Source organism: Balaenoptera ricei, chromosome 14 (genome assembly GCF_028023285.1).
Source record: "Balaenoptera ricei isolate mBalRic1 chromosome 14, mBalRic1.hap2, whole genome shotgun sequence".
In the NCBI taxonomy this organism is placed as follows: Eukaryota; Metazoa; Chordata; class Mammalia; order Artiodactyla; family Balaenopteridae; genus Balaenoptera; species Balaenoptera ricei.
The window spans coordinates 27,103,569-27,126,876 of record NC_082652.1 but is presented as its reverse complement, the minus strand read 5'-3'; the positions used below and the strand labels follow the sequence as shown (position 1 = coordinate 27,126,876).

Below are 23,308 nucleotides of genomic sequence, written 5' to 3'. Positions count from 1 at the left end.
CCCGATAGGTCGATGCACCGGAGGGTCCGCCTACATCCCCTGGCCTCGCTCCCGACGCAGCCCTCGCAGTTTCGGCCTCGGCGTCCGCGAGTGCAGAGTGGAAGTAACCATGAGGGGTCCCTGCGAGGCGCCTGGAGAGAAGGAAGAGCTGGAGGAAGGGGCGGCGGCGGCCGCTGGGCGTCCTGCAGGGGTCCCGGAGGCCCAGAAGGGTTCGGACGCGGATTCGAACTCCGACCAGGAGAAAGAAGGTGCCTACGGGCCGGGGGGCAGGCTGGGGCCAAGTAGGCAGGGGACCCCGTCCGGCAGGAGCGCGTCCCTCCGTGGACACCTTCGGGGCAGCCGGCGGCCGCTCCAGCCCTGTGCCATCTCCGTAATGCTCCTGGAGGCATCAGGAGTTCCACGATTAGAACAGGCTTCCAGAATGATGTTAAATGCAAAAATCCTGCCAAACACTGTAAGAAGGGCTGTCCCACCCTGACATGGGATCAGGGCTGGGTTTTCCCAGCCCTCAGGAGAAACTAAAGTAATGGATGTATAGAACTTAGAATTGCTTCAGCTTCCTTCCCCATAAAATGTTCATAAAGCGTATGTGGTCTGCAATCCAGCGGAAGAGACAGCATGCACTTTGGTGTCAGACAGGCAGGGTAGGGCCAGGCTCAGCTGCTACAAGCTGCATGACTTTGGGGAAAGGATTTGCATTCTCTGAGCCTCAATGTCCTCGTCTGTATGTGGGGGCAACAGTCCCTACTAGCAGGAGGAAATGCCTCTGGAAGGAAAACAAGGCTGCATAGTGATGGAGGCAGGGGAGGGGTCCACATCCATCCCTGTCTCCTATCAGGCACCCATAAGCTTGGAGAACTGGGCAAGGACACCCTCTACCTGAGGTCTTGCTGGGCCCACAGCGTCGTGCCTGCTTCCTGCTGTCTGCACCAAGGGAGCACCCCAGAGCTCAACCTGCAGCACCATAGTCTGGGGCCCCAGGTACCCCTGGAGGGATGCTGGGGCCAGGCTTGGAGGGCAAGGACCTGGGAGCAGCAGCCATGGCAGTGGTCCCTTCCTGAGCCCATCCACATACTCCCCAGCCTTGCTCTGTACCAGGCATATCCCATCCCCCACAGTGGGTGACAGGTGGGATCGGGGCTATGACAAAGTTCAGTACAAGGGCTGGGGAGCCTGCAAGGGGCCCCTAACTTGCTGGAGAGTCAGCGAAGCTCCTGGGTGGAGCCTATAAGGAGAAGCAGGTGTCCCTGGGCCTGTGGGAAGGGGAGGTCCTTCCAGCTGGAGGGCACTGAGTGGGCTGAGCCCTGCAAACAGAGCCTGGGTACTGGCTAGCTATCTGGGGCCCTGAGCTCTGGGAAGGGCCAGGCCCCTCAGGCCCCTCTCTGCCCCAGGGGGCCCGGGCTCTGGCTTCTGTGTTGACCTCCAATCCCTACATCAAGCGGCTGGAACTTCGGGACAGTGGGCTCTGTGGGGCCGGCGCAGAGGCCCTGGCAGGTGCTCTGAGCAAAAGCAGTATCTGTGGTAGGTGCTGTGCCTGGGACAGCGGGGCAGGCTACCCCCACACCGGGACTTGTCACCCCCCCGACCTGCTGGTGTTGCTGGGGGCGGGGCCTCATCACAGGGTGGGGAGGGTGGGGTGGAGCTAGACCCTCTGTGGTGCACCCAGTGCTGGACCCCTCCTCTACCCTCTTCTGCTAGCCAGCACCCCTGCATATGTTGTCCTCCCAATGCCTGAATGCAGGTGGGAGAGTGCGGCACAGAGGGTCAGGGGCCGGGCAGTGCGGGGGGCGGAGTGCTGGAGTTTGTCAGGGCTGGATCCAAATGCCACCTCTGCGGCAGGGTGACCCTGGGCAAGGAGCCAACCTTGCTGAGCCTCAGTTTCCAATCTGTGAAGTGGGCCCAACAATGCCACTTAGACCTTGGGTATGTGGGGAACATATGCTCAGCGGAGCGTCTGCTCACATATGAGCTCCATGCACAGCCACCTGGGCTGTCACTGCCAGTCCCCGGAAATGTGGCAGTGGGGGCTTCTGTGGGTGGGCTGTGTTATGCCAGGCACGAATCATCAGCGGGGTGGCTGCATCTACATCGCAGACGTCCTCCACAGCCCCACAAAGCAGGTGGTTTTAGCCCCTTGACAAAACTCGTGGAGACATGGAGTGGGGGTTGAGGTCTGGGAAGCTGCCTGGGGCCGGAGGGGACCCAGCTGATGGGTGGCAGACTCACCATCCACCCCTGGACAGTCTGACTGCAAGGCCCCTCCTGCTGTGTCAGGCCTGGAAGGTGTGCGGGAGGGAGGAGGGTGATGCCTGGCTTTGGATCCCACCACTAAGGAGTGGTGCCGGCCCCCAAATGTGGACCTGTCGGAGAACCAGCTGGGAGCAGTGGGAGCCCGGGCTGTCTGTGCCACCCTGGCGGTGAACCCGGCTGTGCAGAAGGCACAGCTGGCAGAGAATGGCCTGGAGGAGCAGGTGGCCCAGTACCTTGCTGAACTCCTGCTGGCCCACACAGGCCTGAAACCCCTGGACCTGAGCTATAACCAGCTGAATGACCAAGCAGGTAACATCCGGCCACTGGCCAGGGCGACCATGGTGGCACTCAGGTCCATCTTCCTGGGGCAGGGTGGGTGGAGGCAGGCAGGACCACTCTGAGCATCCATGCTGTGGATCCTGCTCCCCGCCCCATCCCCGTACAGAACTCTCGGCCCATTCCCCGAATGTCTTACTGCCCACCACTGCATATGCTGGGTGCTGACAGCCACTAGGGATCCAGCCATGAAGTATACTAAGTCCCTGCCCTCAAGGAACACACATTAACAAGATAACTCTCCATAATTATTGTGTTACAAAAGAAACAAACAGGGCTTGATTCTAGAGACGAATGTGGAGCCCCTCCCCACTTTAGAGAGGTGACCACTGGGGAGGACTCTGTGAGGAGGAGATGTTTAAGCTGAAATGTGCAATGGGGGAGGAATCAGACATGGCAAGACCAGAGGGAGAGCATTTCAAGCAGAGGAACTATTTCACAGACACCAGTGTGACTGGGCTACCGAGCCAGGAGAGAGGGTCCAGCTGTGGGATGGAGAGACAGCAGGGCCGCAGAACTACACATCATGGCAAAAGGCATGAGGATTTCACTCCGAGTGCTGTGGAAGACATCAGTGGGATTCCTTGATCTTACCACTTTCTCTCATGCCCCAGGGCCTTTGCATGGGCTGGCTGCTTTGCCAGGAACATACAGTTCTACCTGCCTGTCCTCAACCACCCCAATCGATTTTAAGAATCACCTGGGGGCTTCCCTGGTGGCGCAGTGGTTGAGAATCTGCCTGCCAATGCAGGGGACATGGGTTCGAGCCCTGGCCTGGGAAGATCCCACATGCCGCGGAGCAACTAGGCCCGTGAGCCACAATTACTGAGCCTGTGCGTCTGGAGCTTGTGCTCCGCAACAAGAGAGCCCACGATAGTGAGAGGCCCACGCACCGCGATGAAGAGTGGCCCCCGCTCGCCGCAACTGGAGAAAGCCCTCGCACAGAAACGAAGACCCAACACAGCCAAAAATAAATAAATAAATAAATAAAAAATAAAAATAAAGGAATTCCTTTAAAAAAAAAAAAAAAGAAAGAATCACCTGGGACCCTGGGTTAGGAATACAGATTCCGTGGCCCTGGGCCTCCTGAACCTCTGTATCCTCTTGGGGGAGATGTGGGTGCATCTGCATTTTAACATGTGCCCCAGGAGATTTGCCTGATCCAGAAAGTTCGGGGATCACTGTTCTGACTGCTTAGTGTGAGTGGGGGTGGCGCCAGCCTTGGCTTGGGCGAATCAGCCCTAGAGTTTAACCGCCAGAGAGACAGTCTGCCTTCTAAGAAAACTGTTGTGAAATCAGTGAAATTAAAAGAGAAACTCTCCCTGGTGGTAAGAATCTGCCTGCCAATGCAGGGGACACGGGTTCGAGCCCTGGTCCAGGAAGATCCCACATGCCGTGGAGCAACAAAGCCCGTGCGCCACAACTACTGAGCCTGCGCTCTAGAGCCTGTGAGCCACAACTACTGAGCCCATGTGCCACAACTACTGAAGCCCACGTGCCTAGAGCCCGTGCTCTGCAACAAGAGAAGCCACCGCAATGAGAAGCCTGCGCACTGCAAGGAAGAGTAGTCCCCACTCGCCACAACTACAGAAAGCCTGTGCGCAGAAACGAAGACTCAACACAGCCACAAAAAAAAAAAAAAAAAGTAACTATAAAAACATTAGTTCAAAAAAAAAAAAAAGAGAAGCTCATTTAAGACTTTCAACAAACTAAGGGTAGGCGTCCCTCTGGACCTGCACGGTCAGAGCGTTAGCACAGGAGAGGCAGTGAGGATGGAGGGGCTGGAAGGCAAGGCCCCACGAAGGCTGCATGGCAGGGATGGGCTGTTTCCCCAAGTGGGGAACTGTGGGTGGGACAGACTCCCTTAGGGGTCTCAGTCTCCCCACCTGACCCAAGGCAAGGGTGGCATCTACCTCATGGCTTGGCTGCAGGGGTCATGAAGAACAAGCATTGGAACTACAGGAGGCTGATTCATGGGTATAGAACTTTCTCACCCTCCAGCTGTTCAGCAAAGTGGCGGACCACCGCCCTCCTCTCCCAGCCCTGGAGTGTCTGAGGAAGAGCAACGTACATGTCTGAGAACCAGTGGGTGTCAGACCCAGGGCTGGATGCAGGGTGTGAGCCTCCTTCTCTGGGAGGTTCCTTAGGAGGCAGCCCAGGGAGTCCTCACTGTCCTGCAGGGAGCTCTCCTAGGTGCTAACACTTCTGTGGAACTGGCAGCTGAGCCCTCTGCTCTGGGCATTTCTTCAAACCAGCCTGTGCTGGGTGCCAGCACCATGGACAGGGGTCAGATTCAGATCCCCTGAGGGGCTCCCAAGTGTGTGGGAGAGATGGGCCAGGCAGAGAGGTCTAACAGCCAGAGCCTGGAAGGATGGAAGCACAGTGGACGTGGGGTCCACAGTGGCCTGGCCCAGCCTGGCGGAACAGGCAAGGCTTCCTGGGTGAGGATGAGGAGCTCTTATCCAGGTGAAGAAAGGGATCAGCAGGTCCACACGGGGGGCAGCTAGAGGCTGAGAACTGGGAGCAGGTCAGACCAGCTGAGTGTTGACAGAGTGGAAAGCGGGGCGGGTGGGTAGGGCTTCTGACCATTTTATGTGTGAAATATCTCTCAGCTTTCTTACCCACCCAGCCCTGCCCTTTCCTTTTCTACACCATTGCCTCCTCCCTGCCACAGCTGTGCTGGCCCTGTCACCTCTTGCGTAGACCATGGCACAAGCCATCCAACTGGTCCCCCAACCTCGTCTCCGACCCCTCCCACCCACCTTCTCTCTTCTTAACGTATCTCTCGAGTGCCCGTCACTCCCACCTCCTTCCACTGGCTTGCCTGGCCGGCCCAGCGCCAGGCCTGTGTGCATTTCCACAAGCACATCCGCTCCTCCCCGGGTCCACTCTCCACGGTGCCTGCCCACGTGCACGGTGCGTCCCTCAATCTTCAAGGTTCTCTCTGCTTTCTTGATCCCCTAGGCAGGGTTGGCCCCCACTCTGTCCCCACACCTCCCTGTTGTGGTCTGTAATAGCTAACATTCCATTAATTTATATTTATAGCTTCTCCAATAAATGTGAATTCCTTGAGGGCAGGGCAGACCCACGTGGGGTTCAACGCCCTGACGCTGGTGTGCAGCAGAGACCCCAGCCCACAGCGGGCATCGGTATCACTTTTTGAAGGAATGAACAGAGTGAATAAAAAGTCTGTCTTCCTGTTTCTGAAGGGGAGATGCTTGGACCAGCCCTGGCAGAAAACACAGGACTCACCGAGCTTAACATAAGCTGGAATCACCTGCGAGGCCCAGGAACTGTAGCCATCGCCAGGGGACTGGAGGTATGAGGCCTCACCCAGTAAGCCCCTCCAGCCTGTCCTTTGGGGGCAGGTCTCCCAGGGGCCAGCCCCCCATCTTTCGCAGCTCTTCAGAAATGAGCCTTGGATCTTTTCAGCAGAGCTCAAAGAATGTTTTTTCAGGTGATTTTCATTTTCCTGGCTCTACTTAATGACGACAACATGTGGTCTCCCTGTGCCCACTCTCATGTCACTAAGTGAGGGGTCCACAGCTGAATGTCGCACACCTTCTGAGACATCACAGACACGCAGCCTGTGGGGACACTGTGCAGTCCAGTGACACATGCTCACCGCTGGGCAGATGCAGATGCTTCCCTGAGAAGACAGCCTTGCGCCCTGGGATCCCAGCACACACTCTCAAACACCCTGCCTGCTCCCTTGGGTCTTGGGGTTCGTAGGCCTTGGGAGTGGGTAGCACAGGCGCCTGTGATGCTCCCGGTGGCAGCTGCCTCTGTGGGATCCTCCTCAGGGAACGGCAGCCGCTGCCTTGCCCTCTGACAGGGCTGACCTGGGGTCCTGCCCCACAAGGTGACAGATCAGGCTCTGTGTCCCCAGGGCACCCACGAGCTCCCACCCTCCTCCCCATCACATTTCCCTGGGTATGTTTCATCCAATAGCCCTTCACTGGGGTGCCCTCTGGGCCCTGGGCTGCGCTGTGCCTCGGGGGCCCTGCCCTTGAGAGGTCCCCACTCGGGGGGGGGGGGAGCTTCATCATTGTGTCTCTGGGGCCTGCTGCCCGAGGAAGATGGCCCAGTCCTGAGGCTCATTCGCATCCACACCCACCCTCTGTGCTTGCTTCTGGTCTTTCCACTCTGCCAGTCACCATCGTCCAAGCCCCAGGGCTCTCTTCTGGAACCTCTGTGGTCTTCTGCTCTCTGTCCACGCTCTTTGCTCCTCGGGCCTCCTGGGCTCGGAGGCTGGGGACTGGCTTCCTCCACCTTCACATGTGGTCCCGTGGGGTTGCTGCTTTGCGTCCCAGGCAAATATCTTCCTGAAGGTCTTGGACATCTCGTATAGTGGCTGTGGGGATCCTGGAGCCTCCGCACTGGGGGAGGGGCTCAAGACCAACAACATGTTGGAGGAGGTCTACATGAGGTGAGAGCATGGGGTGCCCCGCCCCTGCCTCCAGGCCCACGGCCACCCAGGGACTGGAGCTCATCTTGCTGCTGTCCACCACTCCGTGACCAAACCTGCCACACGCACTCATGGTGCGGCTGCAGCCACAGCCCAGCTCCGTCCTTCTCACTCAAGTTCCTCCTTTGTAAGTTGGGACTTGTAATGCCTACTGCGAGACCGGGGGCTGGGAAGTGCAAACGTGTAAGGCATCTTCAGCAGAGCCTGGTGCGGGGGTGCGTGGGGTGTGTGCTCCACACGAGTTTTCCTCTGTTGCAGGAGGAGTGGTCTGCTCTGCTCAGCACACGGCTGCTGAGGGGGCCTGCCATGGGTGGGCTGCTCCTCCAGGCCCTGACAGGGTCCCAGGCCTCCTGGGGAAACCAGAGCGGGAGCCACAGCCCAGAGGGAAGGGAAGAGGCAGAGGCCAGACAGGTCATGGGCTACTGCGGCTGAGCCTCACACCGGGGCTGCCGGAATGAGCTGGGCCTGCCTGCCACTGGCAGGGACATGTGCTCCATCCTGCCCACTTTTCCTCCTTATGGAAGGAGCCATGGCCAGAGGAGAGATGCTGAAATTCAAGGCCAAGCTGGGGTCTAAGTTAGAGGGACATGGGGCTGACTGTGGAGACAGAGTGGCCGAGAAAAGTGCTGAGGCCTGGAGTTTGTGCCCATCAGCAGCAGGAAGAGGTGGGGCGGGAGCTGGGTGGCTGTCATGGGGATAGGTACGGGGTGCCAGCTGGGGCAGGATGCCTGGGAGCACCTGCTGAGTGCGGAGGGCCAGGGAGCAGCAGCTGGTGCAGGAGGTGGAGGGAATAACACTCTAGGTGTGTTTGCTGGGCAATCTCCCTGAACATTGGAGCCTCCGATGAAGCTTTTACACACTGACCTGCCCAGGGCCCCCAGCGTGTGCGTGAAGCTGGACCTGGGGGCTGCACCAGCAGCTCCAGCCAAGACCCTGGGGGCAACCTGGCTCTGCACAGTTGTTTGCAAGGCAGTACCATGCATATGCCTTTCTGTTGCAGCAACAACCGCATCTCTGCAGTGGGAGCCCTGAGCCTGGGCCTGCAGGTCAACCAGACACTGAGGATTCCTGTTGTGAGTGCTAGCCTGATGGGGGAGTCCCCGGCACAGACCTGCCTGTGCCTGTCCACACAGACCCCTCCCCCACTACATCTCCTCACCCCAGTGGCAGTGGGTACATGGGTCCCAGAGCCCAGGTGGGGTAGGGGGCCCCCTGACTTCCTCCTGCGACCACTTCTTCCGCTTGTCATTCACTCACCCATCTCTGGCCTGACCCAAGAACTCCTTCAGACTGCTCCCCTCCATCCTTCCCTCCCAGCTGCCCCTCCCCCTCCCCCTCCCAACTGGAGTTGTGCTCCGCTGAAGATGGCTAGGGCCACCTGGCTTCCCCTCACCTTCCCCTGCTCTTCCCCTGGCCTTGCTGGAACCCAGGGGCCGCCCAGGTGTTCTGTCTTCAGTGGGGAGGGTGTGGCTGATCACTGAGAGCAGAGAACAGAGAAGGGAGGGAGGAGCAGGCCCCCAAAACCACTGTACCAGCAGCTCTGGGGGCATCCAGCCCTGCGTGGCCCTCAGCTGGCACAGGAGCCCCCAGCAGCACCCCCTTCCCCAGCATGAGGCTCACTCCTCTCCTAGCCCCGGCTGAAACCCAGACCTCTCTCTAAGCTCTGGGTCCCCATTTCCAGCCACCTGCTGGACCAACCCCCAGATGGGAATAGGCACATTGGATTCTGGGAGTCGAACCTGAACGTGTCGTCCCCCTGAAGGGCTGCCTCTAGGTGGGGGCTCCTTCCCACTGAGTCAGAAGCTGGGGCCCCAGCACAGACCTGCCCGGGGCCCAGTGCTGAACCCTCCCTTTCCACATCTTCCCTCCATCTCACCTCCTGCAGAACAGTGTGGGGAGGAGGGGGGAACGGGGCTGCCTGCTCCTCCTTCTCACCTCCTCCTGTTCACCGTCTTAGCCCTTCCTTCCCACCTGCTTCCAGGTGATCTTTCTACACCAGAAACATGCCCCTGCTTTAAATCTGTTGGGCACTCCCCTCTGGACAAATCCAAGCTTAGCGTGTCATTCACAGCATGTGGGCTCTGGGCTCTGCCAGCAGACCCCCCACCCCCCGCCTTGAGGCACATCATTCTCACCCCAACCTGCTTGCAATTCTCCTACCACACAGTGCAATTTCTCAGCCCTGCTTTGATCCTGCGGCTCTTCTTACTGAAATGCCCAGCTCCACCCACCTCACCTGTAATGCTCAGCTCAGGGGTTTTATCCCCTGCCCACCCTTTACCTCCCAGGGAGGGTTGGTGCAGCCGGTTTCATGGCACTCTTCACATTATACTTTTATGTTTCCTTTCCTCTCCTCCCTGCACCGGTGAGTTCTTTAAGGGCGAGGTGTGTCTTGTGTGTCTATGTCTTTGGCTCCCAGCACAGAGTGGGCGACGAGTGGGGGCTCAGTGTCCACTCCCTTCCTTTCTTCCCCGACTCCAGCCTCACCAAGGGCATCATGTCTGAGGGAGGTGCCTTCTGAGCTGAGGGAGTGGGGCCGCCCAGAGCCACATCAACAAAGATGAGGGATCCCTCCCTCCTCCCTGGGCTCATCGTCTCTCACCTGTGTGTGTGTTTCTCACGTGTCCAGGAATCCCATGTGAAGTGAAGGCTGCTTTGGTGTTCTCAGGTCTGTCCGGGCTAATCCACTGCCTGCCCTAGAGCTGCTGGATTTTTCTGTAAGAACTTCTCATAAACCTCATCTCTGATCCTCCCAACAGCCCTAGGAGGTATAATTTTCCCCATTTTAGAGGAAAAAAAGTGGGGATTAGAGAAGGAGTGCCCAGTGCAGATACACAGCATGGCCACATCCAAGTTCAACCTGGGTCATGACGCCACTCAGACTCGCCTCCCAGCCCTGTGTGGGGTATCACGGTGGTCTCACCTCAGACCCCTGCCTGGGTTCTTCATTGGCCGAGAGAGAATAGGTGGCTTAGGGGGCACAATGCTCACTGCTACCAATGTTTGGATTTGCAGGTTCAGCTCTTGCAAGGCGGCCCCTCTCCCTGTCCAGTACTGGCTGCAGGTGGATCCTAGTGCTGGAAGATTCACTTGGGGAACTGTACAGGAGATGAGAACGCCTTTTCACTCAATTTTGCCTTTTTAATATAGAAAAAATGTCACTCTTTTCTAAGGTGGTTAAACATTAAGGAGAGAATCCCCAAATAAAAATTATGAAAAGAGTCTAGTCACAAATCACTGCTTATCCTACTTCTTTTCTTTTCAACCCAGGCCTGAGTCAAAGCCTTTCCAGAGATGTGTTTACAGTTTCAATCCTTCAGGCTTGGGACAACTAATGCCCTAATAAGCTTCTTTGATACCTTCGGTACATAAGTAAAACAGTCAAGTTCTTAGAAAGTGATAACGTACAGACTTGTAATGGGTTTCTCCTCAGGATATCCATGTGAACAGAGAGTTTGATGACCTCACCAGCTCAGTGAAGGTCATTCTTCCAGGGCTTTGCATAAAGACGGCTGCCCGCAGAGTGGAGTACAAAAAAGAATTCCTGCCCGTCTTCAGACTGTCTGAATGACTGTGTTGTGTAGTTTCCTCATCTCTCCCATCGGCCACTTCAACTTTGAGATGCCTTTCAACACATGAGTCTGCACCGAGTCCCCATGTCAACTGGGTGGTAAGTCCTATGGAGCTGGCCTTCATAGTGACTCAGACACTGGTACTAATCGGGGCCTTCCTTTGCTCTCACTCATTCGTGTAACACTAACTTGTATTATATTTTGCACACTGAGCTGGGCATGGGGTCAAAGATGCCCAAACAAGACCCTGCCCTGGAGACCTTTGGACACAATTAAAATATAAGGTGGTCTGCAACTGGCATTCTCAAAGTCAACTTGGGAGAAGGCAAATGGACACAGCTTTTTTGGAAAGCAATTCATCATCATGCACCAAGAGCCTTAAAACTGCCTGTCCTGCGATCCAAAGTTCTGACTAATCTGCTCCACAGAAATCACCAGAGATGCATGGAAAACCGGATGCCCAAAGATGCACATGAAAATGCTGTTTATAATATGAAAATTGGAAATGATCTAAATGCCCAATAACAGGGGATTGGTTAACTACAATTTGGAATTCTGTAAACATTAAAAGTCAAGGGTTCGAAGAACATTTAACAATTTGTGAAAATGCACATGATTGATGTTAAGTGAGAAAATCAGGATAAAAAAATCACATGGTTTGTCTGGCAGCTCCTCAAAAGGTTAAATATGGAGTTGACCATATGACCCAGCAATTCCACTCCTAGAGAAATGAAAACATATGTACACACAAAACATCTGAACCATCTGAACCATCTGAACACAGATGTTCATAGCAGCATTGTTCATAATATCCACAAAATGCAAATACCCACCAACTGATGAGTGGATAAACAAAATGTGGTATACCTATACAATGGAATATTATTTGGCAATAAAAAGGGATGAAATCTGGGGTTATGGAAATGTTCTAAAATTGATTAAGGTAAGGGTTGCACAACTCCACTGACATACTAAAAGTATTTGAATTGTATACTTTAAACAGGTGAATGGTATGGTATATGAACTATGTCTCATAAAGTTGTTTAAGAGAAAAAGGAATGAGGGACTTCCCTGGCGGTCCAGTAGTTAAGACTCCGAGCTCCCAATGTAGGGGGCCTGGGTTCGATCCCTGGTTGGGGAACTAAGATTCCACATGCCGCATGGCGCCACCTAAAAAAAAAAAAAAAGAGAGAGAGAGAGAAAAAGTAATGAAGTACTGACACATGTGACAACATGGATGAACCTTAGAAACATTATGCTAAGTGAAAGAAGTTAATCATAAAAGACCACATACTGTACGACTCCATTCATATGAAACGTCCAGAATAGGCAAATATACAGAGACAGAAAGAAGATGAGAGGTTGCCTAGGGCTGGGAGAGGGGAGGAATTGGGGATTGACAGCTAAAGGGTATAGGTTTCTTTGGGGGATAAAAATGTTCTAAAACTGATAGTGGTGGTGGTTGCACAACTGTGAATATACAAAAAAAAACATTGAATTGTGCACCACTTTAAATGGGTGATGTTTGATATGTGGATTATATCTCAGGAAAGCTATTAATAAATAAATAAATAAATAAAATCATGTTGTTTGGCCCAAATTGTATGGATAACAAATGTATACATGTATATACTAGCAGGAAAAACAAACAAAACAACCCTGGCATATTAACAATGTTTGTCTCTAGGTTGTGGCTTTATAGATTTTATTTCCTTTCTGTTTTTCTGCATGTTCCACACTTTCTACTCTAAATTTGTGTTACTTTTACAATCAGAAAAATAAATCGTACTTAAGAAATGGCCGGTGGCAGAAGCTACAAGTCAGCTGTGCGCGCTACGCCCTGAAGGAGGGCACCCCCATCCCCAGGACGAGGCCCTAACGCCCTGAGACATTCGGAGCCGAGAGGTGACTGAGGGTAAAGGCCCCCGACCCCGCGAGATAAGCGCCCCTGAAGCCTGCTCTCCCCGCCCCACGCGGGGCCGCTCCGGACGGCGACCCTCCGGCCTCCAGAGCGGTGAGACGACCTCGCGGTTTGAGCGCGGGACCGGACCAGGGGCGGCGGGACCCGACCAGGGGCGGCGGGACCCTCTCCTGCTTCCCCGGAAGAACCTGCCTTACTCCAGCCTGTCGTTACGCGACTGCCCGCGCCCTGAAGATAGGACACCGAGCGCAGCCCAGCCCTGCGGGCTCCCTGCGGCGGCCCCCCCCGCAGCGGACAACAGCCAGGTTCGGCTGCGCAGACGAGGTCAAGCCTCCTGGAAGCCGCCTAGCTGGCGTAGACAGAACAGAAAACCGGAGCGCCACTCCCACCTTAAGGCCAAGGTCTTGCGGGAACACCCACCTGCGCTCTTCCTTCGGCGACCCCGCAGCCTTCCCGCCAAATCCACGTCCAATCAGAACGCGCCACACTCTGGGTGTCGCATGCTAGCCAATCGGGAGCTGGATTCCAGACCTTGGCCCGCCCCATGGTGCTCCAGACCAATGGGTGTTGGCGGCGGCGCGTCCTAGGAGCGCCCGGCGCGGCAGCGGCAGTTGGGCGGCTGCAGCCGTTGAGGTCGGAGTGCGGTGGTGGCGCTCACCATGGTACAGCCGGGTGGGCGGGAGGCCTGGAGGCCGTGTCCCGGGCAGAGGGGTGGGGGCCGGGTCTGAAAAGATGCCCCAGGAGCCTCGTGTGGGCGTCCGCCCCCCGATCGCGCGGCCAGAGCAGAGGCTGAAAAGGAGAAACTGCGAAGGCGGCATTCTCGGCCGTGGAGCCACAGTTCCCACGAGTAACAACGTCCGAGTCCGAGAGCCGCGGCAGTTAGCTCGCCTCGGCACGTCGTCCCTGGGCTCAGGGGAGGCGGGCAGTCCTGGCTGTGGTGGTCGGGCTGCCCGGCGCGTGGACAGCGGGCACAGCGGGCAGGGCCGGCCTCCAGGGGTGGCGGGGGCCGTGCTGGGGAAGGAGGTCATCTGCTGAGAAGGGGACACAGGACTTGGTCTTGAGGAACTTTCAGAGAGGAAATGGAGCCGAGTACAGAAATGTAGACAAACTTCAGCAATCCAGGCGAGGTCGGCAGTGCGCTCGCTTTCTGTTGACAGCGAGGAATGACTTCCCCGAGCACTGCAATTCCTTTCATTGTTAGACAGTCAGATGGACGTGGCCTTACAAACCACGGAGCTCCCCAGCCACATTTTGTAAATGAAGACATTGGGGTATTTCTTCGGATCACAGAGCTGGCTCTGATCACACTGGGGCTGAGCGAGTAGAATGACACATCAGGCATCCTGTGAAATACAGTGGATCTGGATTCAAAGCGAATAGTGTGCATTTGAAAATGGTGCGGTTGGGTGGATTTCAAAGGACTTCCCAGGGTGCCGATGGAGTCCTCCTCTGGGGGAGTGATTTCGTTGTCATTGGAGATCTTTCCCGAACCGAATGCTTCCCTCTGGGATGATGTTCGGGGATTGCTGCATCAAGCTGGTCTCTCCTGCTCTGAGATTTGGTGCTTGTATAACAGAAAACAGGACTTCAAGTTCTGAGGACTGTAAGTCAGAATTTAGTGTGGGTGGCACACCTCAAATTTCATGTGATCTCCTCTGTGTATATGTAAGGATGATGTGTCTAAAATCAGACATGTGATTAGGGACTGTAGACTTACATTCCCGGCAGGAAAGAAATGGTACATTCAGAATAGGTACTCACAGGACAATCTTTAAGAAGATACTATTTATAAAGATACGGGCAGGGTTTAAGGAAACCACCAAAGGACAGTGCAGTATCCCAGCACTTGTGCCATCTGGGAGCCATTAACTCCTAGGCTGGAAGAGGCGAGGGGATGGAGTGCTTATGAGAAGCTCAGAGGGTAGGTTTATGACCAGCGCTGACTGCTGACACTCTGTGCCCTTGTAAAGGAACTCAAGTGACCCAAGGCAGCCCGGCAGGGAGGGAGCCAGGGTCAAGCACCCTGACCACACCTTCCTCTAACCTCCAGCTCTTGCTGGTGCCTGACATTGGCTAAAGCAACCAGAAGCCAGGGGGCACAGTCCACATGGGTCAGCCTCCTTGAGCACAGAGCTGGACAGAGAACAGAGGCTAGACCTAGAGGGGCAGATGAAACACACACAGTGATCACCCATGCTTGGGCCACGGTGGCCTCTGTCCCAGTCCACTTTTCCTTTCCCAACTCTACTACCACTTACCTTATCATTTGGTCAGGACACAATAAAAACTGCTATATTCTTCAGAGAATTACTGTGACTAGCCGTAACATGGAGTTTATTATTGACATTATACGGCTTGCAAAATTTTAAATAACCGAATTTTTGTATAGTAGCAAACACTTAGGTTCTGGGGCTAATTCTGGCATTCACTATCAGCTAGGGTGGTTAAGAGCAAGCCAGTTTTCACAGGGATAAAAGGGTCACATAAGCCTCCTGGAAAAGAAAATAAGGTATGAGAAAGCCCCAGACGCTCTGAAGCACATACAAACATTAAATTATATTTTGCCTGCCACATAGTGACAACTGCCTTGAAGCTGGGGGGCCTCACATGTATGTTCTGGTTCCCAGCGCGAGTGCATCTCTATCCACGTGGGGCAGGCGGGGGTCCAGATCGGCAATGCCTGCTGGGAGCTGTACTGCCTTGAACATGGAATTCAGCCCGACGGCCAGATGCCAAGCGACAAAACCATCGGCGGTGGGGATGACTCATTCAACACGTTCTTCAGTGAGACCGGGGCTGGCAAGCATGTGCCCAGAGCCGTGTTCGTGGACCTGGAGCCCACCGTGGTCGGTAGGTACCCTGAGACTTAGAAGGGGAAGCACAGAACCTTTGCTGGGTTCCTCCAGGTCAGAAGCCCGAGGTAGTTTCCAAGGGGAGCTGCCAGGAGAGAGCACCTTTCAGTGGCGGCCACCCAGGAGACAACCCAGGAGAATGTCACCCTAGAGCCCGTGAGACCCAGGCCACAGAGGGCGCCCAGCAAAAGTCACGCTGATGTCTAGTATGTCAGGGCCATTTCAGCAACACCCCGGGTGTAGCTGTGGGTGTGAACGAAACATGCACGCGCAGAACCGCCTGTGCGGTGTGAGCACTCCCCCGCCTTTGGGAACTGGCCACACTGGCATTTGTTCCCCGGGTTGACTGGACCTTCCCGGAGCCATAAACGGCAGATAAGGCACGTGTATCACACGGAGACCTTTTCTGTGAGACGCTGATGCTGCTGGCCTGCGAGGCACAGCACGTGCCTGTAGAATTGAAGGTTTCCCCGGACCTGGCCATCCCGGTGAGTCAGCGACCGTCCTTAGAGTCTCGGACACACTGTCCTCTCTGCAGATGAAGTGCGCACGGGGACCTACAGGCAGCTCTTCCACCCGGAGCAGCTGATCACCGGGAAGGAGGACGCGGCCAATAACTACGCCAGAGGCCATTACACCATCGGCAAGGAGATCGTCGATCTGGTCCTGGACCGGATCCGCAAACTGGTGAGAAGGGCCCTGGGAAGGCCTCCTGGACAGAAGGGGAGGCCCGGGATCTCCCCGGGACATCACTTTGGCAAAACCCAGCAGAACCATGAGTGCAGGGTCTTCCTTTCCGGTGTGGCCGCAGTGCGTCCACGTCTGTAACTGCTAAGTGTGACGCGTGTTCCCTGTGGATGGGTTGAACCCGTATAGTGAACCTGCAGAGGAAGAGTGTGCCGTGACCGGGGCCCTTTGGGGCCCATGGGGGCGGTGGCACGGCTCGTGCGGACGTGGCCTCACGGCCTCTGCTCTCCCGCAGGCGGACCTGTGCACGGGCCTGCAGGGCTTCCTCATCTTCCACAGCTTCGGGGGTGGCACCGGCTCGGGCTTTGCGTCTCTGCTCATGGAGCGGCTCTCTGTGGACTACGGCAAGAAGTCCAAGCTGGAGTTCGCCATCTACCCGGCCCCCCAGGTGTCCACGGCCGTGGTGGAGCCCTACAACTCCATCCTGACCACGCACACGACCCTGGAGCACTCGGACTGTGCCTTCATGGTGGACAACGAGGCCATCTATGACATCTGTCGGCGCAACCTGGACATCGAGCGGCCCACGTACACCAACCTTAACCGTCTGATCGGGCAGATCGTGTCCTCCATCACGGCCTCCCTGCGCTTTGACGGCGCCCTCAACGTGGACCTGACGGAGTTCCAGACCAACCTGGTGCCCTACCCCCGCATCCACTTCCCCCTGGCCACATACGCCCCGGTCATCTCGGCCGAGAAGGCCTACCATGAGCAGCTGTCCGTGGCCGAGATCACCAACGCCTGCTTCGAGCCGGCCAACCAGATGGTCAAGTGTGACCCTCGCCACGGCAAGTACATGGCCTGCTGCATGCTGTACAGGGGGGACGTGGTCCCCAAAGACGTCAATGCAGCCATCGCCACCATCAAGACCAAGCGCACCATCCAGTTTGTGGACTGGTGCCCGACTGGGTTCAAGGTAGGCTGGGCGGTAACGCGTGTTCACCTTTCCGCCCGCGGCAGATCCTGGGACGGGGTGCTGCCCCTTTGTGGAGGGTACCCTGTTCCAGGGCAGCTGCACTGCAGGGAGAACAAGTTTAGTAATTAATTTGCTAGGTGCCTTGATCTTTAGCAAGGACTTTATGTACCCTTATTTCTTACAACCAACCTGTAACACTCATGGGCTAATACTACTAATATCTTACAGTTTAGAGACTGAGGCTGAGACAGCTTTTAGTATCTAACAGCCTCAGGGGCAGCAAGTGATGGAGGGAGCTTTCAGGGACGTCTGACTGCAGCATGTCTGTCCTCCACATTTTCCCACTCTTGCTCAAGAAGCTTGTCAGGGTCTATGGTATCATTTTGTGTTAGAAATCATGGTTTTTAGATTTCACATTACTTCAGTCACCAGTTGTCACTGCATTTTAGGCAACATTTATGTTTCTGTAGACAGAATTTTTAATTCATTATACAGTGTTTTCTGTGGGGCCAAGGGTGGTTCACTGCTGTTACTCCAAACCAGACTTGGAACACTGCCTCGCACACAAAATCACACTGATAATTAGGTGGCTCCTTCAACCGTGTTTAGTGTCACGATGCAACGTCTACCCAGAGAAAAGCAACATGTATCTGGAAGCCAAGTAACATGTTAGACCTACTGTGATCGCCAGGCTAAGTGCCTCGCCATGCCTGGGATCGTTAACTCTGCCCCCTCTTCTTCATTAAAAGTCCTTGTTCACAATTGATCTTCCACGTTAGAAAAAGTGCTAGATCCTGCACTCGTGAGCCCTGATGAGTTCCTGAGGTGTTTGGGGAGTTGCACGTTCCAGGGTCATTGCAGATTGAAAATGAAGAGAAGTAGCAGCAATATGTGTGTCATCCTATTCCCATTTGCAAAGGCCAGAGCTTGCCTCTAACTACAGACAATTTGTTGCACCCACCTGGCCTCTGTCAGCCCCACTTCAAGACACCCTGACACAGACCATCTCTGAGGGTGTAAGACCGACAGATGCAAAGTGACTCACAGAAAAAACTAAAGTCTATAACAGGTTTCACTGATCTGGAAATATTCATTACACCTTCCGTAAGAGGTTTGCAGACCTCAGAGGTTATAGGTGGGGGTTGAAACCTTCCATTCTTGACCTCTTTCAGTCATCTCACCATGACCTTCGGAAGGCAAGGACATCCAAGGCAGCCGCAGCTGGGTGGCACTTTGGGGTGTGCTGTGCCCTGTGCCCCGGCTTTCCCTCCTGGCTGAGTCTCTGTGAGCCAGTAGGGAGGCCGGTCGTGGGAGGAGGTACAGGAAGTCACAGCTTCTGTCCCCACAGAAGACAGTTCTCCCTCAGATGGAGCACGTTGAATTCTCATTGCTCTAAGTTCCTTTTTGTCAGTCTGAGTGTGATTTCACCATATGTTCTTTAATAACCATTTGCTCAGGGGTGCACTATTGTCAAGGAGTCTTTCCCATGTTTATGTTTAGTCTTTTCATTATAAAAGTGTGTATGTGGCAAAATATTAAAATGACGCAGAAGGCTGAAAAGCTGAAGTCCTCTTCCCCTTCCAGAGCTTTGTCTGTCCCTCAAGAGATAGTCTATGCATATTCACGTTACACCTCTTGTTATACGGGTGACGTTGACAGAAAGGGGCCAGCGACATGGGCAAAGAACATTCTTTAAAGGTAGGTGACAGACTCCACTCATTGCACACAGATGACCAAACAGAAACGGAAGCTGGCAGCACTCCCACTTGGAGGGGCTGGCTGGCCTGACCTTAGCGCTGTGTCAAGTCCCACCCCTCTATCAAGTCAGAAACCCCTGTGCCCTTCCCCCTGCTCATCCCAGCTCTTCTGGAGACTGGCTGTGTCCAGCTGCTGCTGACTGCTAGCTGCTCACTAGGGCAGGGAGGGGTCACAGCGTCAGCCCTCTCCCCGTTGTTTGTCCTCCTCCAGCATGATGTTCCCTGAGCTGTCAAAGACTCTAGCTGGTGTTTATTACTCTACAGGTACTTTAAAGCATAAATGGAATTCAAGTTGCTTTTCTTTTTACCAAGTATACAGTATATCTTGGACATATTTACATGCCAGGACAGATTTCTCATTCTTTTTTATGATCATACACTGTTCTACTGTAGGGAGCGTATGATAATTTAACTAGTTTCCACAAAGGACATTTGTTTCCAGTTTTGCCATTTCAGATGGCGCTTCACAAAGTGAAAATATTAAGTCAAAGGATATTAAATGTTAGCATATACTGGTACAAAACAAAGTATCAATTCCTACAGGGCATAATTTACGGCCTGTTTTTAAACACGGCCCCCATTTTTAAAAACAACCTACAATTTCTGAGGCCACAGTAAAAACTTCACCATGAAAAATAAATAAATAAATAAACTTCACCATGTTCCCCTTCTCTGGCAGGTGGGCATCAACTACCAGCCCCCCACGGTGGTCCCGGGGGGAGACCTAGCCAAGGTGCAGCGGGCCGTGTGCATGCTGAGCAACACCACGGCCATCGCCGAGGCCTGGGCCCGCCTAGACCACAAGTTCGACCTCATGTACGCCAAGCGCGCCTTCGTGCACTGGTACGTGGGGGAGGGCATGGAGGAGGGCGAGTTCTCGGAGGCCCGGGAGGACCTGGCAGCACTGGAGAAAGATTACGAAGAGGTGGGCGTGGACTCGGTGGAAGCAGAAGCCGAGGAAGGGGAAGAGTACTGAATGCGAGGGCGCGGCTATAGGCCCCCTGTCCCCCGACTGTCACGTTACAGATGTGTTTACCTATTAAAGTTTCTCTATTGAGCATAGTCTGCCCTGTGCTGCACTTCGACCAAATTCCCACGCCAGATACCTTCCTTTTTCAAGTGAATTTCTAGGGAAACTATGTTCCTCCCGGACAGAAAAGATGCAGCAGGTCCGTACGTCTGTCTTGCTACACAGAGCAGTCAGCTGCCGCGTTACCCCCCCGAAAAAGGCTTGAGAGTGAGGGGCGGGGAACCGGGAAGCGCTCTCCGCCTAAACACCTGGAGTCCTTCGCGCTGGCCAAGGCGCTCCTCGGGGGCCGGAAGTGGGCCGGTTCTGGTCGTCGGAGTCGCGGGCCCGCCGCGTTTGCCCCGCCCCGCACGAACCCACTCCCGCGCCCCTACCCCGGAGGAGCTGCCCCAGAACCTCCCGCCCGGCCCAGAAGAGGCACCTCTCCCGCAGGAAGCGTGTGCGCTCGTTCCCGTCGTAGGCGTTTCCCGACCCGGGCGGTGTGAGAGACCCCCGCGGCCACTCCCCGGGCTCGCTCTGCAGTTTCCGGGACCCGCCCCTCGGCGAACGCCGCGCGCTTCCGCGTTTCTATGGTACTGACTTCCGCCGCGAGCCAAACCGCGCGATACTTCGGCGGCGCAGCAATGGCGAGATCGTGAGTGCCGCAAGCGGGAGTCGGGAGAACAGGCTGGGACGGGGTTCGGGCGAGATCGGGCCGGGGAAGACACGCCACGCCGGGGCCGCTTGCAGTGGGCTGGCAGCCTGGGGCGCGAAGCCCCTCCGGGCCCTGACGGCCGCCCACGACCGAGCTCCCGCCTCTTCCCCAGATGCCGCGTCACTGCTCCGCCGCCGGCTGCTGCACACGAGACACGCGCGAGACGCGCAACCGCGGCATCTCTTTCCACAGGTCAGCGCGCGTGCGCGCCGGCGCGCGGAGGGTCCCCTACGCATGCGCCCGTCCTGCCGCCTCGCGGAGCTACTGCGCACGCGCCTCCGTGGTCGGGGCGGGGCTTGAGTGGGAGGCTGGGTTGGGGAAGAGGGGTGGTTATCCTGCTCGGGCCAGCTGCTTCGAGTCTCACCTACGTGATGATGTTCAGCGAGTCTCTTTTCCTCTGGAGGCCTCAGCTTCCTTGTCTGTGCGCAGGCAGTGTCAGCGCGAGGTCTGGGGGCGGCATGAGCGGGGCCGGCCTTTCCCGTTGGGCTCACGGGCTTGTGGCCCCGCAGGCTCCCCAAAAAGGACAATCCAAGGCGGGGCTTGTGGTTGGCCAACTGCCAGCGGCTGGACCCCAGCGGCCAGGGCCTGTGGGACCCGGCGTCCGAGTACATCTACTTCTGCTCCAAGCACTTCGAGGAGAACTGCTTTGAACTGGTGGGAATCAGGTGAGCCTCCTGGCAGCTGGAAGTGGGCAGGGCGTGGGCAGTGGGGTGGCGGCCAGCCAGTGGGGAGGTCCCCGGAGCAGCAGCTCTGGTTTCTCCAGCTGGGAACCTCAGCTTCCTCTCCCGACAGACCTGGGCAGTGAGACCCACGCCCTAGGGATCACTGTGCCAGAGCGCGCTCCCTGCAACCCCAGCCCTCCCTACAAGTGCACAAACGGAATCAGTTCTTTTGGCTGGGCCACCCCGTTCTGGTGGAGCCTTTCCACACTCTTTAACTCTGAGGAGTCTTGCAGGGAAGAGATTGGTGGGGACCTTAACTTGGCATTCCCCAGACTCATTGTTGGCAGGGTGCCTCCCACCTCCCACAGAGCTAACCCGACAGCCTGCTGGCGTGCTGGAGGGCCTGCTGGCTACACGCCCTGCGGGTGGGCTGGGGCGGCAGGGCTTTGTTCCACCTCATCCAGACCGCTTTCCCCCGCAGTGGGTATCACAGGCTGAAGGAGGGAGCAGTTCCGACGATATTTGAGTCTTTTTCCAAGTTGCGTCGAACAACCAAGACCAAGGGGCACAGTTACCCCCCTGGCCCCCCTGACGTCAGCCGGCTCCGGCGATGCAGGAAGCGGTACGTGCTGCAACGGAGGGGGAGGTGCCCCACTGCACCCCAGGTCTGAGGGACTGGGCTTTAGGGTGCCTGACAGCAGCCTTGCTGGACAGGGTTCTGAGCCCGTGGAGTGGGTTCAGGGATGGGGGTTAGATGAGCTGGTGAAGTGGGGTCAGCGAGCCCTGAGCCTGGCCTGTCAGTCTCTCTCTCTTCCCCCAGCTGCTCTGAGGGCCGAGGGCCCACAACTCCATTTTGCCCACCTCCACCTGCTGACATCACCTGCTTTCCTGTGGAAGAGGCCTCAGCACCTGCCGCCTTGCCTGCCTCCCCCACCGGGAGGCTGGAGCCTGGCCTCAGCAGCCCCTTCTCAGACCTCCTGGGGCCCCTGGGTGCCCAGGCAGATGAAGCAGGCTGCAGCACCCAGCCTTCACCTGAGCGGGAGCCAGAGCGACAGCCGTCCCCGCTGGAGCCGAGGCCCGTCTCACCCTCGGCCTACATGCTGCGCCTCCCGCCGCCCGCCGGAGCCTACATCCAGAATGAGCACAGCTACCAGGTGGGCAGTGCCCTGCTCTGGAAGCGGCGGGCTGAGGCTGCACTCGATGCCCTGGACAAGGCCCAGCGCCAGCTGCAGGCCTGCAAGCGGCGGGAGCAGCGGCTGCGGCTGCGGCTGACCAAGCTGCAGCAGGAGCGGGCACGGGAAAAGCGGGCACAGGCCGATGCCCGCCAGACTCTGAAGGAGCACGTGCAGGACTTTGCCATGCAGCTGAGTAGCAGCATGGCCTGAGTGAGGTCCGCCCGGTAGGGCTTCAGCCTCTTTCTCCCTCAGTATCCACCTGGAGAGGATCTGATCTGAGCTGCGTCCAACAGCCCTGCCAGATGCCATAATAAAGTGGATTCTACAAAGAAGCCCTGCTCTCTGGCTCAGCTGGGGGCTGGGGCCCTTCCCCTGGGTACCAGGCCCGTTTCCCCAAATTGGCTGTAGCACTCGGAGGGCTCAGGCCCTGGAGTTCAAGCCCTTGGCTGTGGAGAGCAGAAAGCCCTCACTGTACAGCTCTGTGTCCCACAGGGCTCTCTGAGGGGTCGTGTGAGTAGAGGTTCGGGGGCAATACTGGGCACCCTTTCCTTGGCACCTGAAACAGCCTTGACTTAGCCAGCTAGTCTCTGAAGACACCCATGAAACCCAGGCCAGGCTCAGTTCTTTTTCAGGGAAACAACAGGCTTCCGTCCCCAGAGCCAATCTGCCCAGCAGTCAGACCTGGCATGAGCTCCAGCTGCTGGTCAGCCCCCCACTCACCACCAGGCCTGTCCCATCTGAAAAACGGACAAGAAAGGCGATTACTGACCTGAGGTTGCTATGCTTGGCAAGTAGTGAGGGCCCCACAGTGACCATTCTGATCCCCAGAGGTCTGGGATGAGGCGTGTGGGGAGCAGAGGGCCAGGCATGTGGGCAGCAGTCCTGGCGTCGCCTGCGTCATTTTCCTTCAGTTCACCTGAACGTGGCAGGC

General features: G+C 56.3%; 3 protein-coding genes and 1 long non-coding RNA gene across 4 annotated transcripts; 3 read left to right on the top strand and 1 right to left on the bottom strand.

Annotated features, from left to right (window-relative positions):
- The first annotated feature begins 87 nt into the window (after window positions 1–87).
- On the top strand, window positions 88–11,261 carry LRRC74B (leucine rich repeat containing 74B). The gene is given in 9 exon segments (XM_059895473.1): window positions 88–248; window positions 839–981; window positions 1,392–1,519; window positions 2,348–2,559; window positions 5,796–5,905; window positions 6,900–7,015; window positions 8,055–8,126; window positions 9,675–9,771; window positions 10,488–11,261. Coding segments are annotated over 9 exon segments (1,155 nt in total). The 5' UTR covers window positions 88–109; the 3' UTR covers window positions 10,626–11,261.
- LOC132348176 (uncharacterized) lies at window positions 10,218–21,481 on the bottom strand. The gene is made up of 3 exons (XR_009497367.1): window positions 20,905–21,481; window positions 12,968–14,148; window positions 10,218–11,796 (listed from the first exon to the last, which is right to left on the bottom strand). It is a non-coding gene; the product is annotated as an uncharacterized LOC132348176 (long non-coding RNA).
- Window positions 15,262–19,795, top strand: LOC132348175 (tubulin alpha-3 chain). Its single transcript, XM_059895475.1, has 4 exons — window positions 15,262–15,397; window positions 15,938–16,086; window positions 16,382–17,062; window positions 19,499–19,795. Exons 1-4 carry the CDS (start codon window positions 15,277–15,279, stop codon window positions 19,793–19,795), a joined length of 1,248 nt encoding a protein of 415 aa, XP_059751458.1. The 5' UTR covers window positions 15,262–15,276.
- Window positions 20,402–22,709, top strand: THAP7 (THAP domain containing 7). Its single transcript, XM_059895474.1, has 5 exons — window positions 20,402–20,480; window positions 20,653–20,732; window positions 21,050–21,205; window positions 21,684–21,824; window positions 22,023–22,709. The coding sequence occupies exons 2-5, from the start codon at window positions 20,653–20,655 to the stop codon at window positions 22,585–22,587; spliced, it is 942 nt and encodes a 313-aa protein (XP_059751457.1). The 5' UTR covers window positions 20,402–20,480; the 3' UTR covers window positions 22,588–22,709.
- Window positions 22,710–23,308: the final 599 nt, after the last annotated feature.